The sequence below is a fragment of the Ranitomeya imitator genome, chromosome 8, assembly GCF_032444005.1.
Source record: "Ranitomeya imitator isolate aRanImi1 chromosome 8, aRanImi1.pri, whole genome shotgun sequence".
NCBI classification, from domain to species: Eukaryota; Metazoa; Chordata; class Amphibia; order Anura; family Dendrobatidae; genus Ranitomeya; species Ranitomeya imitator.
Genome location: NC_091289.1, coordinates 16,040,332 through 16,056,574, shown reverse-complemented (window position 1 = coordinate 16,056,574; position 16,243 = coordinate 16,040,332). Strand labels below are relative to the sequence as shown.

Sequence of the window (16,243 nt, the reverse complement as noted above, 5' to 3'; positions counted from 1 at the left end):
CCATTAGCAGCAGATAGATAATAAATAGATAGATGAGAGAGATAATAGATGGATAGATATATAGTTAATAGATAATAGATAGATAATAGAGAGATGATAGATAATAGATAGATATTGTAATCATTGCTTATAATTACTCAGTACATTTTTCTCCCTTTCAGTATGGAGATCAGCGTTACATTTTCCCAAAATCAGATATCGTCCCATGTTTGTGTTTTGAAGTAAGTTTTCTATTATTCTGCGTTCACTTTTGGGGTTGAGCAGAGATGTTCTCTTTGTGAAGAGTGTTGCTAACTAGAAAAAATCCCATGGTCGGACAAGCGCTGGGGCCCAAAGCAGCTGGGGGGGTCCACTCGCCGGACAGTGGGGCGCTATGGGAGCCCGGTGCCTGTGCCAGCGCCCGCGAGTGCCCCCCCCCCCCCCGCTGCTTGGTCAGGGCCCCGGCACTTGTAATAGTTACCGCTCCCCGCTCCACTGCTGCCGCGTCTTCTGCGTCTAGTGACTCTGACGTTTCAGGTGAGGGGGCGCTATGACATCACGTCTGTGTGCCCTCTGCTTGAACAGTCAGAGCAGAGAGCCGGAAGATACCGTCGCTGAGGGGTCCGGACCAGAGCAGCAGCCAGCCAGGAGAGGCATATCATTTTTATTATATGTTTGAAAAATTGTATGAGGCCCATCATAAACTGTATGGAGCAATATATGGGACTCATTATTCTGTATGGTGCAATATATGGTGCCCATTATACTGTATGGAGCAATATATGGGGCATGTTATTCTGTATGGTGCAATATATGGGGCTCATTATTCTGAATGGAGCAATATATGGGGCTCATTATTCTGTATGGAGCAATATATGGGGCTCATTATTCTGTATGGAGCAATATATGGGGCTCATTATTCTGTATGGTGCAATATATGGTGCCCATTATGCTGTATGGAGCAATATATGAGGCTCATTATTCTGTATGGAGCAATATATGGGGCTCATTATTCTGTATGGAGCAATATATGGGGCTCATTATTCTGTATGGAGCAATATATGGGGCTCATTATTCTGTATGGAGCAATATATGGGGCTCATTATTCTGTATGGTGCAATATATGGTGCCCATTATGCTGTATGGAGCAATATATGAGGCTCATTATTCTGTATGGAGCAATATATGGGGCTCATTATTCTGTATGGAGCAATATATGGTGCCCATTATACTGTATGGAGCAATATATGAGGCTCATTATTCTGTATGGTGCAATATATGGGGCTCATTATTCTGTATGGAGCAATATATGGGGCTCATTATTCTGTATGGTGCAATATATGGTGCCCATTATGCTGTATGGAGCAATATATGAGGCTCATTATTCTGTATGGAGCAATATATGGGGCTCATTATTCTGTATGGAGCAATATATGGGGCTCATTATTCTGTATGGAGCAATATATGGGGCTCATTATTCTGTATGGAGCAATATATGGGGCTCATTATTCTGTATGGTGCAATATATGGTGCCCATTATGCTGTATGGAGCAATATATGAGGCTCATTATTCTGTATGGAGCAATATATGGGGCCCATTATTCTGTATGGAGCATTATATGGGGCTCATTATTCTGTATGGTGCAATATATGGGGCTCATTATTCTGTATGGAACAATATATGGGGCTCATTATTCTGTATGGTGCAATATATGGGGCTCATTATTCTGTATGGAGCAATATATGGGGCTCATTATTCTGTATGGAGCAATATATGGGGCTCATTATTCTGTATGGAGCAATATATGGGGCATGTTATTCTGTATGGTGCAATATATGTGGCCCATTATTCTGTATGGAGCAATATATGGGGCCCATTATTCTGTATGGTGCAATATATGGGGCATGTTATTCTGTATGGTGTAATATATGGGGCTCATTATTCTGTATGGAGCAATATATGGGGCATGTTATTCTGTATGGTGCAATATATGGGGCATGTTATTCTGTATGGTGTAATATATGGGGCTCATTATTCTGTATGGAGCAATATATGGGGCATGTTATTCTGTATGGTGCAATATATGGGGCTCATTATTCTGTATGGTGCAGTATATGGGGCTCATTATTCTGTATGGAGCAATATATGGGGCTCATTATTCTGTATGGAGCAATATATGGGGCTCATTATTCTGTATGGAGCAATATATGGGGCTCATTATTCTGTATGGAGCAATATATGGGGCTCATTATTCTGTATGGAGCAATATATGGGGCTCATTATTCTGTATGGAGCAATATATGGGGCTCATTATTCTGTATGGAGCAATATATGGGGCTCATTATTCTGTATGGAGCAATATATGGGGCTCATTATTCTGTATGGTGCAATATATGGGGCATGTTATTCTGTATGGTGTAATATATGGGGCTCATTATTCTGTATGGTGTAATATATGGGGCTCATTATTCTGTATGGAGCAATATATGGGGCCCATTATTCTGTATGGAGCATTATATGGGGCTCATTATTCTGTATGGAGCTCATTATATGGGGCCTATATGGGGCTCATTATTCTGTATGGAGCAATATATGGGGCTCATTATTCTGTATGGAGCAATATATGGGGCATGTTATTCTGTATGGTGCAACATATATCACTCATGTAATGTAAGAAGTTGTGAAATCTTTGGCATTGTACTATCCCTATATTTTTCTGCTGTACGTGTTTATCATGAATTGTGGTATGTGTTAAAGGGGCCCACTGAGACTCTTTCGCCCGGGGCCCATGAAAACCTGGAGCCAGCCCTGATCGGCCAGACATGTCCTGGTCATAGGGAGAGGGGACAAGCAACTGCCTGATACGTGCGACTCCGCTTATCTCCTGATATCGGGGGGCCGATGAGGATGGACCCTTCTTGTTAATCCTATCTAACGTTTTTCTATTTTCACATGATATTTGTGGTGTTCTCCCCGCAGGCTTGGTACAGTGATCTGGTGGACGCCGTCAGGACCTTACATTGCCCATTTTTGTCAGGTTTGTATAGAAATACATTCATTTGCTCGGTTTTGATCATGTTGTAATCGCACTGATACGAACCAAATTCTTACACAATTACAATGTTAAACTCAGTGTTAATTGTAGCCCTATTGTTTGATAATTGTTATATAAGCCGTATGTCACAGAATCATCGCAATGTACATAAAATCTGCAAATACATGTGGATTCACAGCGGATACACAAGAAAATCCACGATGGATTTTTCCCATCATGCATGGACACATTCTTACTTTTCGGGAATGTTCACACGTTGCATTTTTGCTGGGGAAAGAAAAAAGTGCAGTGCTTTTAATCAGAAACCTCATGCACATGCTGCTTATTTCTTTTTCCTTGCACATTAGAAGCAGTTTCAACTTCTTGAGTGTTTTTGCCGCGTTTTTCGCCCATTTAAACGAATGGGGAAAGAACACATAAAAGAAAAATGCAAAAATGTATGAAAAAATGCGTGTATTTTAGTGGCATTTTTCCTGCCAACACTCAGGTTTTTTTCTCTAGGTACCCTTACACAGTTTTCGTGAATCTGACGCAATGTCCAGAGCTTTTTTTAACCTCTCGTTAGAAAAATAAAATCCTGTTTCTGATTTATTTCAGCGTCAGAAGAGAAGATTGTGAGATCGAGTGCGTTTAATGTGAAAATAGAGCACAGCACTCCGCTCTACAACCTCTCAGCGCCTTGCAATCTCTCCGCCGAAATTTCGCTTTGTTGGAAACCCAATGACCACTCAGAATGCCGAGAAATCCCGAACACCAGGAAGGAGATTCTGAGCGAGGTGAAGGCTTCACTTCAGTTTTTATTTCTTAAACTGCTTAATAGGAATTTTGTTTTCGTTCAACCGTCCAGTGCCCGAGACTAGGCCAGTAGTTTGGGCCTCCCCAACCCATGGACCATTAGCTCTCCCTGAATCCCTTCCACCAGTTCAGTATTAAACCCCTTATCCCACCAAGCACATGTATAGTATTTTAAGAAAACACTCATGTAATTATAGTTTGCTGCCTATGCAGAGCCCAGCAGCCGATCACAAATGCATCTCGACTGCAACTGTCAGCAACTACAAAATTGACAAAGCTTTACCCATTAAACACGCCAGCCGGTGGGCTCTCACTGCGCCCCAAATTCAGCAACAGTGTCCTTCGTCGCTTGGTGCATTGGATCATTTGATGGAGGGTGGTCTCCAAATTTTGTGCCCCCTACAATAAGGGGCCTGGGGCAACAGCCCATATTGCTCTCCCCCAACACTATGCGATTACAACTAGTGTTCCTTGACAAAAAGGGACCCTATAATTCAGGATTGTTTTTTTTATTTTTTTATTATTATTTTGACGAGGGAGATTCAAGGGGCTGTGAGGGTGAGAATAGGGGTGATAACGTCCATACTGATGATTTACAAGTGGCCCAATTACTTTTTATAATGTCTTTATTTTAATAACTATCGCATAGAAAAATAACCATCTTACAAGATAAATCCACCTAAAATCCCTTACCCCCCACAGCCTCCTTTTCACCATCTGAAAAAAAAAATTACTAGAATTTTTTCTTTACTTGAAGGCATTAGATGAACCATGTGCAGGTTGGCCATCTTTGCTGCCTTCTATTAAATTCCTTTTCATTGCCTAATTTTTTTATAAGACTTTATATTACTGGGTGAATTTTATGGTTTGGGCAAAGTCCACATTGTTGGACGCACACATTACCCTCCTCCTCACCCCCCGGGAATGAGATGAAGGTTAGTGGAGCATTCGGAATGTTGCAGAATGTGACAGAATGTTCAGCGGTTTTATTATTGTACTTCGTGTTTCCTTTTCTTGCACGTGTGCAAATAAAATAAAAAAAGAGGTCAGATATCTAATGAGCCGGGCACCTGTCTAATCTAATATCGATTTATCTATCTTCATCTCTAGCTCATATTCCTCCATCTTTCTCTGTAGCAGTGTAGCATGGCAGGACGCGCTGGCACTGATATTGGGGCCCAATATCACAGATCTGTGTTGCATGGATAGCATGATCCCTATAGACTGTTATACTTTTATCTGTGTGCCTAAATAGGGGAGTAACTGGAATCAGTGGTGGACACATACAAAAAAGGGCCCCTGTGCAATAACAGTATATGGGCCCTGTGCAGTCCAATAATACTTTGGAGATAGTAGTGGCCCCATTTTCTCTCGGCCCTTGTACAGCTGCCCCCCGGACCATAATCTATACTTTGGCCCCATCTACCATTTGGAACCCTGGCGTTTAGGAGTCTATGGGTACACGTGTGTACCTATGCGATCGCGTGTCTGTCTCTTTGTTTGCATACCCTAATTTAAGCTGTGCACTGTCATGTCATCCTCCAGCACAGATGAATATTAATGCCGCACACCCAATCTCACGGTGCCGTAGGATTACAACGCGATTAGGTCATATATCTGCCAAGAATCAATTAGATGAGACATCAGACAGAAGGAATTTATAATGACTCAGTGACTATAATATGTGGCCATTGCACGTGATTATAGGTCAGAGGATGGGCTCCAGCGGTGCGGGACGCGGTGAGAAATAATCTGATTTTTGTCTTTCAACAGCAAATTGGATCTGTGAAGTTGGAGAATCTGCACCCGTCGCTGTGCCTCCAGGTACAAAACCATAAAGTAAAATGCTGTAAAAGGGGTGGGGCTAAAACATCCTGTAACCAATCAGATCGTGGGAATGATTATGTTATCAATCTTTCGCAGCGCCACCTCAGGGAAAATTAGGTATTACACCGTTCACATTGAAATCGATGAGCTACTTGTGTTATACTCCAGGCAGGGAAGGGCATTGGGGAAATAGTAGTTTAAATGTGATTAACTATAGACTTTATAGTAAATCTTACGTCTTTTTTTTTTATAGGTGTCCATTAAAGGGGAAGTTTTACACAATCGCTGCTTACCCATCACTGGTAAGTACTGTTATATGGACATAGACACGATTACAGTATCATCCTGCTGACAGCTATATCCGCCGCTCCGTTCATTCTCTGTGGTGGAGAAAGCTGAGGAGAAGAGTGAGTCTTCCACAAAAAAGAATCAAATTCATCTACGAAATTCAATTTGTATCAAACATATTTTATGCAAATTGAATGTGCCCTGTTTGCCATTAAAAAAAAGCCAGTGGCTCAGTGGTTAGCAGACATTGACTCAGTGGTTAGCACACGATGGCTCAGTGGTTAGCGCACAGTGGTTCAGTGGTTAGCACAGAATGGCTTAGTGATTAACACACGGTGGCTCAGTGATTAGCATACAATGGCTCAGTGGTTAGCACACAGTGGCTCAGTGGTTAGCACACGGTGGCTCAGTGGTTAGCACACGATGGCTCAGTGGTTAGCACAGAATGCTTAGTGATTAACACACGGTGGCTCAGTGATTAGCACACAATGGCTCAGTGGTTAGCACACAGTGGCTCAGTGGTTAGCACACGGTGGCTCAGTGGTTAGCACACAGTGGCTCAGTGATTAGCACATAATGGCTCAATGACTAGCACACGGTGTCTCAGTGGTTAGCATTGCTGCTCTGCAACTTTGGGGTTCTGTGCTCAAATCTCGCCATGGACAACATCTGCAAGGAGTTTGTATGCTCTCCCCATATTTATGTGGGTTTCCTCCGGGTTCTCCGGTTTGCTCCACACTCCAAAGACAAACTGATATGGAATGTAGATTGTGAGCCCCTGGGGCCAGGGAGTGGTTAAAAAATATACATCCCATACTCACCGCACCTGTCTTTGCCGCTCCACGTTGATCCTTGGCAGGCTTCCTAAGGCACCTGTTCCTTGGTCCGGTCTCCTCTTTAGCAGTTCCGGCCTAGATACACATTCTGATGATGTGGTAAACGTTGCCCCGTGATCCGCGTCAGGTGAAGGACATGTCATGATGGTAAAAAGTGCATCAGGGCCTCGACACGCGCCGGATGTGCTTGCAAAGACTGAAGAAGAGACCAGAGCCGTAGCGGGTGCCTTAGAGAGCCATCCAAGGGGCAGCGGGGAGCGGCGGCATCAGGGACAGTCAAGGGTCCAGGACATTTTAATATTTAGTTTTTTTAAGCCCTACTTGTTTGGTGTGAATCCAAAATAATGGCAGTTGACTGGCTTCCATTTTGTTGGATTTGCCTGATTTGAATTTCGAAAAATTAATCGAATTTGGGAAAACTTGAAACAAATTGAAAGAAATTACAATCAGTTCGCTCATCTTTGTGGGGTCTCAGCGGTCGGACCTCCACGTTAAGACCACAGGAGGCAGCAGAGGGGGACACCTGGCAAGAGATGGTTAACAAGGAGGATCGTCTTGGTGCTAGTAATGGGAACACTTCACCCCGCGCTCACGCATTTCACAATACGCCACCATGCTTTTGTTACTCCAAGGTCAGTTTACGTTCACGGTCGCTCCAGGATGTTATCTGTCCCCCATTCTCCATCCCAGGGACACAACCGAAGACGAATGAAGTTCTGATCTTGAGGCACAAACATGAAAACACTTCTTTCTGCTTTGTGGGAGAAAACAAGTGCGTGACATTGGAAAATGCAACCGACCAGGTACTGGATCCCATAACTACAACACCCAGTGTTCATTACGGTATTGATAATTCCTCAAATAAGTATTTTGGGAGGGAACTATTCTATGGTGGTACAGGCGCTGCCACCCTGATCGAAACGATACTTTTTTTGTAGAAATTTGAACCATTGCTTGGCAAGCACAAGCTATTTAGCTAGAAGTGCATTGGGACGTGTCAGTGCACTTCCAGTTCTTCCTTTTCTCCTCCGTACCGCCTGTGATGGACTTTTATAGCAGGTCAACACCATCTGCCTCTCCAGCCGTGATCTCACCCAGGTTTCGTTACTGCTTGGGGCGGCGCATGCGCAGAAAGGTCTGTGGCACTGCGTGAGCACCGTCCGAGGAAGTAATGGTAGCTGGGGAGGCTTGTGGTGTGTCCTGCCTGAAATGTCCATCATCACAGGCAGGAGGGGGGGAAAAAAAGGAATAACGGGCACAAACGGACGTACTCCAAAGCTTTTCCATTTAATTTGCTCGTAACTTCACTACTTAGTTGCTCAGCAATGGCGGAGCAGATTTCTACTAAAAGGTTCCCTAAGGTTCCTCCAAAAGTTCCGAATGAAATCTGATGATTAGGCTCGATAAGTTCTCAATGATAGTGGGAGCCAAAGAGGATGAGAATTCGGCCGGGAAAAATGGAATAGATATGATGCGAAACGAGTCTGCTACAAAGACATAAAAGAAAAATGACATACACTCATTTCTCATCATACCTGTTCTCCGATCGCCTCCTCTGTCTTCTCGCTTCCATCTTCTTCTCGTTTCGGGGCTCCGCCATCTTGTGGGGGCGCGATGCATTAAATTGAGCACCAATGTGACAGCGTGTAACCTACTGAAGAACAACAAGGGGCGGAGGTCCGAAAAAAAGAGGAAGGGTGAAAAAAGAGCGAAGGAAGGACCAGACCGTCATGGGGTCGGCTGAGGAGAGATGAGCAAAAGAGTTTCTGTTTTTTTGCTCTTTTGTTGTCCATTGCCTAGTTATTGATTATGTGCAATTATAGTCAATGTGATAAAGTGATCATAGGGACCAATATAACCCCCATCCTCCGTCCAGGTGAGAAGAGGAACAGGATTCCAAGAACGGAAGATAGTGGAGGATATCACCGCAGGGGAATGTATGAAGGTAAGAACCGACCAAACCAACAGTTCTCAGTATTCCACCAATAAAGTTCTACAAACTTCATATATTTTGTTCTTCAGTCGTCATCATTTGGAAGATCTCCGCTTGCTGTCAGCGAACAATAACCTTCTTGTTGTTGAGATCCTGAGGAATAAAACCTTCAAGGCCCTAATACTTCTCACAGCTGAAAGTTTGCTACAATTACAATTTTACAGCAGAAATATCCGGGATTGTTTGCTACAAGTCTGGATACAAGTTTATGAAGGATTTTTCTTTTTTAGACTTCGGATGTAACGAGTAATGTTCCCAGTCACTGACAGCAATCAGAGATCTTGAAAATGATGAGGAATTGAAATGCAAGAAATAAAATAAAGCTGTAAAAACTGTATTACCGTAAACATGAAACCCCCTTATAGATGTTGTAATAGTGTTATAGTGAGACCGCGCGTCCAGCAAGAGCTCATGCAAAACTTCTCTGTCTTTGTAGATCTTCAAACCAGATAAAAATCATGAGTTCTATGCCTGCAATGTGGAAAAGTGTAAGTATAAAGTAGTGGATTTATATACATGTGGCAAATTATCAGGACACAGCTCACCTTCTCCTCCTCCTGTACAATGACTGATAACACCTCTATATACAGTAGATAACACAGGATCCACCATTCACAATAGGTGATGTCACAGCTCACCTCCTCCTCCTGTACAATGACTGATAACACCTCTATATACAGTAGATAACACAGGATCCACCATTCACAATAGGTGATGTCACAGCTCACCTCCTCCTGTACAATGACTGATAACACCTCTATATACAGTATATAACACAGGATCCACAATTCACAATAGGTGATATCACAGCTCACCTCCTCCTCATGTACAATGACTGATAACACCTCTATATACAGTAGATAACACAGGATCCACCATTCACAATAGGTGGTGTCACAGCTCACCTCCTCCTGTACAATGACTGATAACACCTCTATATACAGTATATAACACAGGATCCACAATTCACAATAGGTGATATCACAGCTCACCTCCTCCTCCTGTACAATGACTGATAACACCTCTATATACAGTAGATAACACAGGATACACCATTCACAATAGGTGATGTCACAGCTCACCTCCTCCTCCTGTACAATGACTGATAACACCTCTATATACAGTAGATAACACAGGATACACCATTCACAATAGGTGATATCACAGCTCACCTCCTCCTCCTGTACAATGACTGATAACACCTCTATATACAGTAGATAACACAGGATACACCATTCACAATAGGTGATGTCACAGCTCACCTCCTCCACCTGTACAATGACTGATAACACCTCTATATACAGTAGATAACACAGGATCCACCATTCACAATAGGTGATGTCACAGCTCACCTCCTCCTCCTGTACAATGACTGATAACACCTCTATATACAGTAGATAACACAGGATACACCATTCACAATAGGTGATATCACAGCTCACCTCCTCCTCCTGTACAATGACTGATAACACCTCTATATACAGTAGATAACACAGGATACACCATTCACAATAGGTGATGTCACAGCTCACCTCCTCCTCCTGTACAATGACTGATAACACCTCTATATACAGTAGATAACACAGGATACACCATTCACAATAGGTGATGTCACAGCTCACCTCCTCCTCCTCCTGTACAATGACCTTTGCCCAGATTAGCGCATGTTTATGTAGTTGAAGGGAGCTATGTGCGGTATTTGCTTCTGATTATCTCAGATTCTGACCCGTTAGTGACCCAGAACTTTACACAGACAAGCAGCCAAGAGAACTAGAGGAAGCAAAATGGCAGTAAAGTTAATATGTGATTTATAATGTTATTAATTTTATTAAAATAGATCTGTCACCAGATTTCACAATGCAAACTTCATTAAATTAATGTCAAGATCTTTTAGACCTAATGAGGCTGGTGTGCTTACTGAGAAAATTCATGTCAGAATGGCTGTTTAATCCTTGTATTAAAATGAGCATTTAGGAGTCCAGCTGAAGAGGGAGAGCTCATGAGCTCAAGTGTATCCACTCTCCACCTGAGTGATGGCGGTTCAGTCTCTGATAACTCATCCTGTCTGCTGCAGCTTGTCAGGAGCACAGTGGATTGTAAGCAGGGGGGAGGGACACTGAGGAGCTGTCAATCAGGTCAGGTGGGCGGAGATTCAGCAGCAGCAAAAAGGGACACTGAGAAGCTGCCAATCAGGTCAGGTGGGTGGAGATTCAGCAGCAGCAAGGAGGGACACTGAGAAGCTGCCAATCAGGTCAGGTGGGTGGAGATTCAGCAGCAGCAAGGAGGGACACTGAGGAGCTGACAATCAGGTTAGGTGGGTGGAGATTCAGCAGCAGCAGCAGCAAGGAGGGACACTGAGAAGCTGCCAATCAGGTCAGGTGGGTGGAGATTCAGCAGCAGCAAGGACGGACACTGAGTAGCTGCCAATTAGGTCAGGTGGGCGGAGATTCAGCAGCAGCAAGAAGGGACACTGAGGAGCTGACAATCAGGTCAGGTGGGTGGAGATTCAGCAGCAGCAAGGAGGGACACTGAGAAGCTGCCAATCAGGTCAGGTGGGTGGAGATTCAGCAGCAGCAGCAAGGAGGGACACTGAGGAGCTGACAATCAGGTCAGGTGGGCGGAGATTCAGCAGCAGCAAGGAGGGACACTGAGAAGCTGCCAATCAGGTCAGGTGGGCGGAGATTCAGCAGCAGCAAGGAGGGACACTGAGGAGCTGCCAATCAGGTCAGGTGGATGGAGATTCAGCAGCAGCAAGGAGGGACACTGAGAAGCTGCCAATCAGGTCAGGTGGGTGGAGATTCAGCAGCAGCAAGGAGGGACACTGAGAAGCTGCCAATCAGGTCAGGTGGGCGGAGATTCAGCAGCAGCAAGAAGGGACACTGAGAAGCTGCCAATCAAGTCAGGTGGGTGGAGATTCAGCAGCAGCAAGGAGGGACACTGAGGAGCTGCCAATCAGGTTAGGTGGGTGGAGATTCAGCAGCAGCAAGGAGGGACACTGAGGAGCTGCCAATCAGGTTAGGTGGGTGGAGATTGAGTTTAAACTTTCAGAAGTCATGCTGTCATGGGTTTGCAAAGTAAGTACACCAGCCACATCAGGCTTATTTCATAAGATGTGCAGCTTGTAATGTGAAATCTGGTGACAGAGCCATTTTTTGTCTATTTTGTTATATTATTATGCATTTTTTTTATTATTCATTAACTTATATTTTTATTATTTCTAATCACTTTTTGAACTGTTTTCATTCTCAAAAAGTAAAAAAAAAATAAATTAGAAATTATAAAATTTGTTTCACCATTTTTTAAATAAATTTGGGGCAATGTGCACTATAGTCGCACCTCGTGAAAAGCTACATGGTACCACATTATGGATGAATCTTCTCTCACGGCTACAAGCGGTGGGCACATAGCAGGGAGGCGGACCCTGCATCTAGTAAGGAGACCCCGGAGGGAAGGGGCCGCCGTGGTGGGGTCGCCCATCCGGTGCAGATATGTCCCTATAAACGTCCAATGTGAACCCGGCTGCAGATCTGACTCCGATGATTATTCACTATCAGCGAGGCAAGAAAAGTCAATAAACAGGGAAAACCTTCTCGCCTCCGGCCTCCATTTCCTGCTAGTAAATCATTTCTTTTCTTGGAAACGGATCATCTTTCTCTTTCACTTTTCCCGTCTTATTGTTCCTCACATATAATGTCATGGAAAGATGCCGCCTACGATCGGTTTTAATGAGTTTACAGCACGCAAATCAATAGAAGAAAATAAATGTATATAAAAAAAAGCAATAAAAAAGTATCATTTACCAAATTATCTTTCCAGTCTATTATATATCATATTTAAAGTTTTTTTTGTTTGTTTTGCGGTCATCAACATTAATGTTAATGGCGCTGAGCTGCAATACCACTCCCAACCATGTGAGGTGCTGTGTTTTTTTTGTTTTTTTTTAATAATGCAATCATGGTTTTCTACACTGTTGGCTATAACGGAGAATTACTTTATCATCATGTTACAAAAGATTAGAAAGTTGTTTGACCGCTTTATACCTATTTAATAATTTTTATTTCTTCAGATGAAAGATCCAGATGGAACTGGTCTCGGGCGTTGTGTCTCTTGGCCATCGCCTGCTTTGTGCTGATTTTGCTCCTAAAAAATGAAAATCTCAAAAGTAAGTTTTGATATTGTGCCTTCCCCATGTAATACTACACTTCTCCTCTAGAGGACGCTGTAGGGAAAATGAGTTAGTGGCTACAACATCCCAGGAGAAATCACTTGATCGCCGAAGCAAATGGAATACATATATTTTATTTAATTACTTTCTTACTTGTTTTTGCAGAGTGGATAAAGTCGATGACCACAGAAAAATCTCTCAGTAAGTAGTAATAATTTAGCTGTGATTTGCATACTCCTTACAAATTGACTGATGTGGGTCAGGAATATCAGAATAATAATTAAGATTTCTTGACATCGGTAATTAGCTTCCTGGTATGCAGATCATGCAGGTCTCATCTTGTTATTGTAGATGCCTCGAAGCCTCGGAAGTCGAGGTGTTATCAAAGGAAAGCTGATTACTCATATATCGGTGGGGGTCCGACAGCCGGGAACTGCCCAAATCGGCAGAACAGGGCACTATTATGCCCGTTGTAAAGCCGAACGCCACCCCATTCATTCTCTATGGGACTGACGGTAAAAGCTGGACCATTCATTCTCTGTGGTTGCCCATAAAAGCGGAATGCCGATCCATTCATTCTCTATGGGACTGACGGTAAACGCCGGATGCATTCATTCTCTATGGGACTGACGGTAAAAGCCGGACCATTCATTCTCTGTGGTTGCCGGTAAAAGCGGAATGCCGATCCATTCATTCTCTATGGGACTGACGGTAAACGACGGATCCATTCATTCTCTATGGGACTGACGGTAAAAGCCGGACCATTCATTCTCTGTGCTTGCCGGTAAAAACGGAATGCCGATCCATTCATTCTCTCTGGGAATGACGGTAAAAGCCGAACGCCGCTCATTCCATTCTGTATGTGGCTGCCGATAGAAACTGAAGGCCGCACCATTCATTCTCTACTGGACAGCGCCCAACTTTTTTCGGCAGCTCCATACGGAATGAATGGAGTGGTGGTCAAGCTAAGGAAACTGCCACCTCATTCTGCCGATGGCGCAGGTCACTGCAGTCGGACCCCGGCCGATCTATAAGCTACCACCGATCCTGTATATAGGTGTAAAAAATGTCTTTGCTTGGACAATCCCTTTAAAGAACAATCTTATGGAGCCATGGCTTTGTTTCTTGAGTTCCAGCTTGGGTTGGGCTTCAGTCCATGATAGAAGAACTGCCACCTCACGTGTAGGAAGGAAAGCTCTGAGTTCCACAAAATAGATTTCACACTGGTTGTCACTTTTTTCCCCCCTCTAGTTCTGGCCACATTCAAAATGTAGGTCTACACGATTAAGCCATTTACGACTTATTGGCTTTTCCTTCAGGGCAAAACCATCCATTTTTTAAGCCCTGGTGGGACAGTGGTGGCAAGAAATGCCTTTGACGAGAGGATCCTTTTGGCCCAATGGGTGAGAGAACGTTAGGGGCTTACTAGTAGACAAGGTCCAGGAGGATTTTTGGGGGTAATATCTCAATGATTTCCTTCAAGGATAATTAACATCATCTTCCTCGCCCCTTTAAAAACCAAAACGCTCCCTAAGCTACATCAAAGTCCCATCTGTATAAATAAAACCAAATTTTTTTGTTGTCTTCTCAGGTGAAATCTTCAGTAACCGTAGAGTCTTGATTCTTTTTTCTCCTGACAACAAAGAATATGAAAACCTCGTGCGGGTATTTGCCTCTTCTTTGAAGGGTCTCCAATTGGACGTGATCTTGGACCAGTGGCATCGTATAAAAATGAGTGAAATTGGCCCCCTGGTTTGGTACCAAAAAGAGAAAGACGCTGTTTTTAAGAAGAACGGCTTGATTGTTCTCCTCTTCTCCGAAGGTGCCAAAGAGAAGTACATTGCCTGGAAGGCCCAAGATCCGACGCAACGCAATCACCTGGATCCATACCAGTCGTTTGGAGCTGTGCTAAACTGTGTGGAGCCTGATTTTTGTAAAAAGAGGGACTTGGAGAGATATATTGTTGCCAATTTCAGCCCTTCCCGTCAGAACTCTGTCCCCGAACCATTCAATTCGGTCCTTACTTATGAGTTACCTTTGTGTCTTGAAAAGTTTTTGAAGGAAATTGCAGGGGTCAACGCCAAGAAACTTGGCCAAAGACAGCTGAAGAGAGAGTCGAACAAAATCCGGGAGAAACTCTCCGTCAGGGTCACGACGGAATCTGCGAATTCTGTAGGAAATGTTGCTGTGGAATTACAGCCCTTACTGTAAGTGACAAGTAAAGTTCCTTACACATATGGTGCAGGATGCGGGCACAATTTAGAAGCTGAACGAAAAGCAGGAAATGGAACCAGGTGGACATCAGAGTTTACAAAAATTGGAAAAGGAATCGAGAAGATTCCTGAAATGGACATATTGTAGCTCCTTTTGAAGGGTGAAGAATGACAAAATAAAAATGGGTATGAGGGTGGCGCCACTAAAACTCCAACGTATGCAAGGTCTGAATCATCGGATGGTACAAAGAGTACATTGAGGTTGTAATCTAGTTTCCTCACCAAAAAAAAAGAAATCCTGAACACTGGGATTATAGTGGAGGCTTCTATAAAACCTCAGCTATAAACTTCAACTTTTTGACCACTAGGGGGAGCATAGAGAAGTCAGTAGTATACAGTAAGCTCCCCCTAGTGGTGGCTGCTGGTCATCAGAATTTTATCACTCTAGTCATTGTCTAAGCAGAAGATTTGGAGCTGTGTATAAGAAGTAAGAGATGTGACTACTATACTTTTATATAATATGAAGACTGGATTTGTTGCTTCCAGTTTTATTGAGTTGGTAGAAAAAGCTGAAGGTTTTTTTTTTTTTTTCATTCTCTGACATTCAGAGAATTTCTCAATTCTGGTGCTGTTTTATCAATTAGTTTCTATGAAACGAGATTTGAATTTTCACCACTGTCTGTATATGTGCATTTTTTTTTAATTATTTCTTAATTTGTGACATCAAGAATCTCATCTGCTAAAAATTGTGAAATCTTGAAAGACATGAAGGAAATAAAAAATGTATTTATTTTATTATCGAGTAATTTAATTACATGTATTACTGTGGAATTAAAGACTCCGGGCGCCACATAATAGCAATGACCCTATCTAGTAGAACAATATTGTTCTAAATTAAAGGGAATGTACCGTACAAAAAAAAAATAAAACAGTAATGCAACTTATTAAACTTCAAATTAAAAGTTTTGGGTGCAGGTCCTATTTTGGATTGTGTGAAGGGGGCTGGCTCACTTCTAGTAGCAAAGCCAATCCCCTTCTTTGTCACAGTCCAATTCCCACCGGCTTTGGAGGTCGTATTGGCCCACTGAACA

General features: G+C 43.1%; 1 protein-coding gene across 1 annotated transcript in view; it reads left to right on the top strand.

The window, feature by feature from the left end:
• The window catches only part of IL17RC (interleukin 17 receptor C), a 37,837-nt gene extending 21,890 nt beyond the window's left edge, over window positions 1–15,947 (top strand). Inside the window, exons 9-19 of the mRNA XM_069736403.1 lie at window positions 162–221; window positions 2,960–3,017; window positions 3,633–3,811; window positions 5,604–5,654; window positions 5,911–5,959; window positions 7,472–7,584; window positions 8,658–8,726; window positions 9,211–9,262; window positions 12,841–12,936; window positions 13,105–13,140; window positions 14,531–15,947. Coding sequence (XP_069592504.1) covers window positions 162–221; window positions 2,960–3,017; window positions 3,633–3,811; window positions 5,604–5,654; window positions 5,911–5,959; window positions 7,472–7,584; window positions 8,658–8,726; window positions 9,211–9,262; window positions 12,841–12,936; window positions 13,105–13,140; window positions 14,531–15,150 — 1,383 coding nt within the window. The 3' untranslated portion in view covers window positions 15,151–15,947. The remainder of the gene's footprint in view (window positions 1–161; window positions 222–2,959; window positions 3,018–3,632; window positions 3,812–5,603; window positions 5,655–5,910; window positions 5,960–7,471; window positions 7,585–8,657; window positions 8,727–9,210; window positions 9,263–12,840; window positions 12,937–13,104; window positions 13,141–14,530) is intronic.
• The last annotated feature ends 296 nt before the right edge of the window (window positions 15,948–16,243 follow it).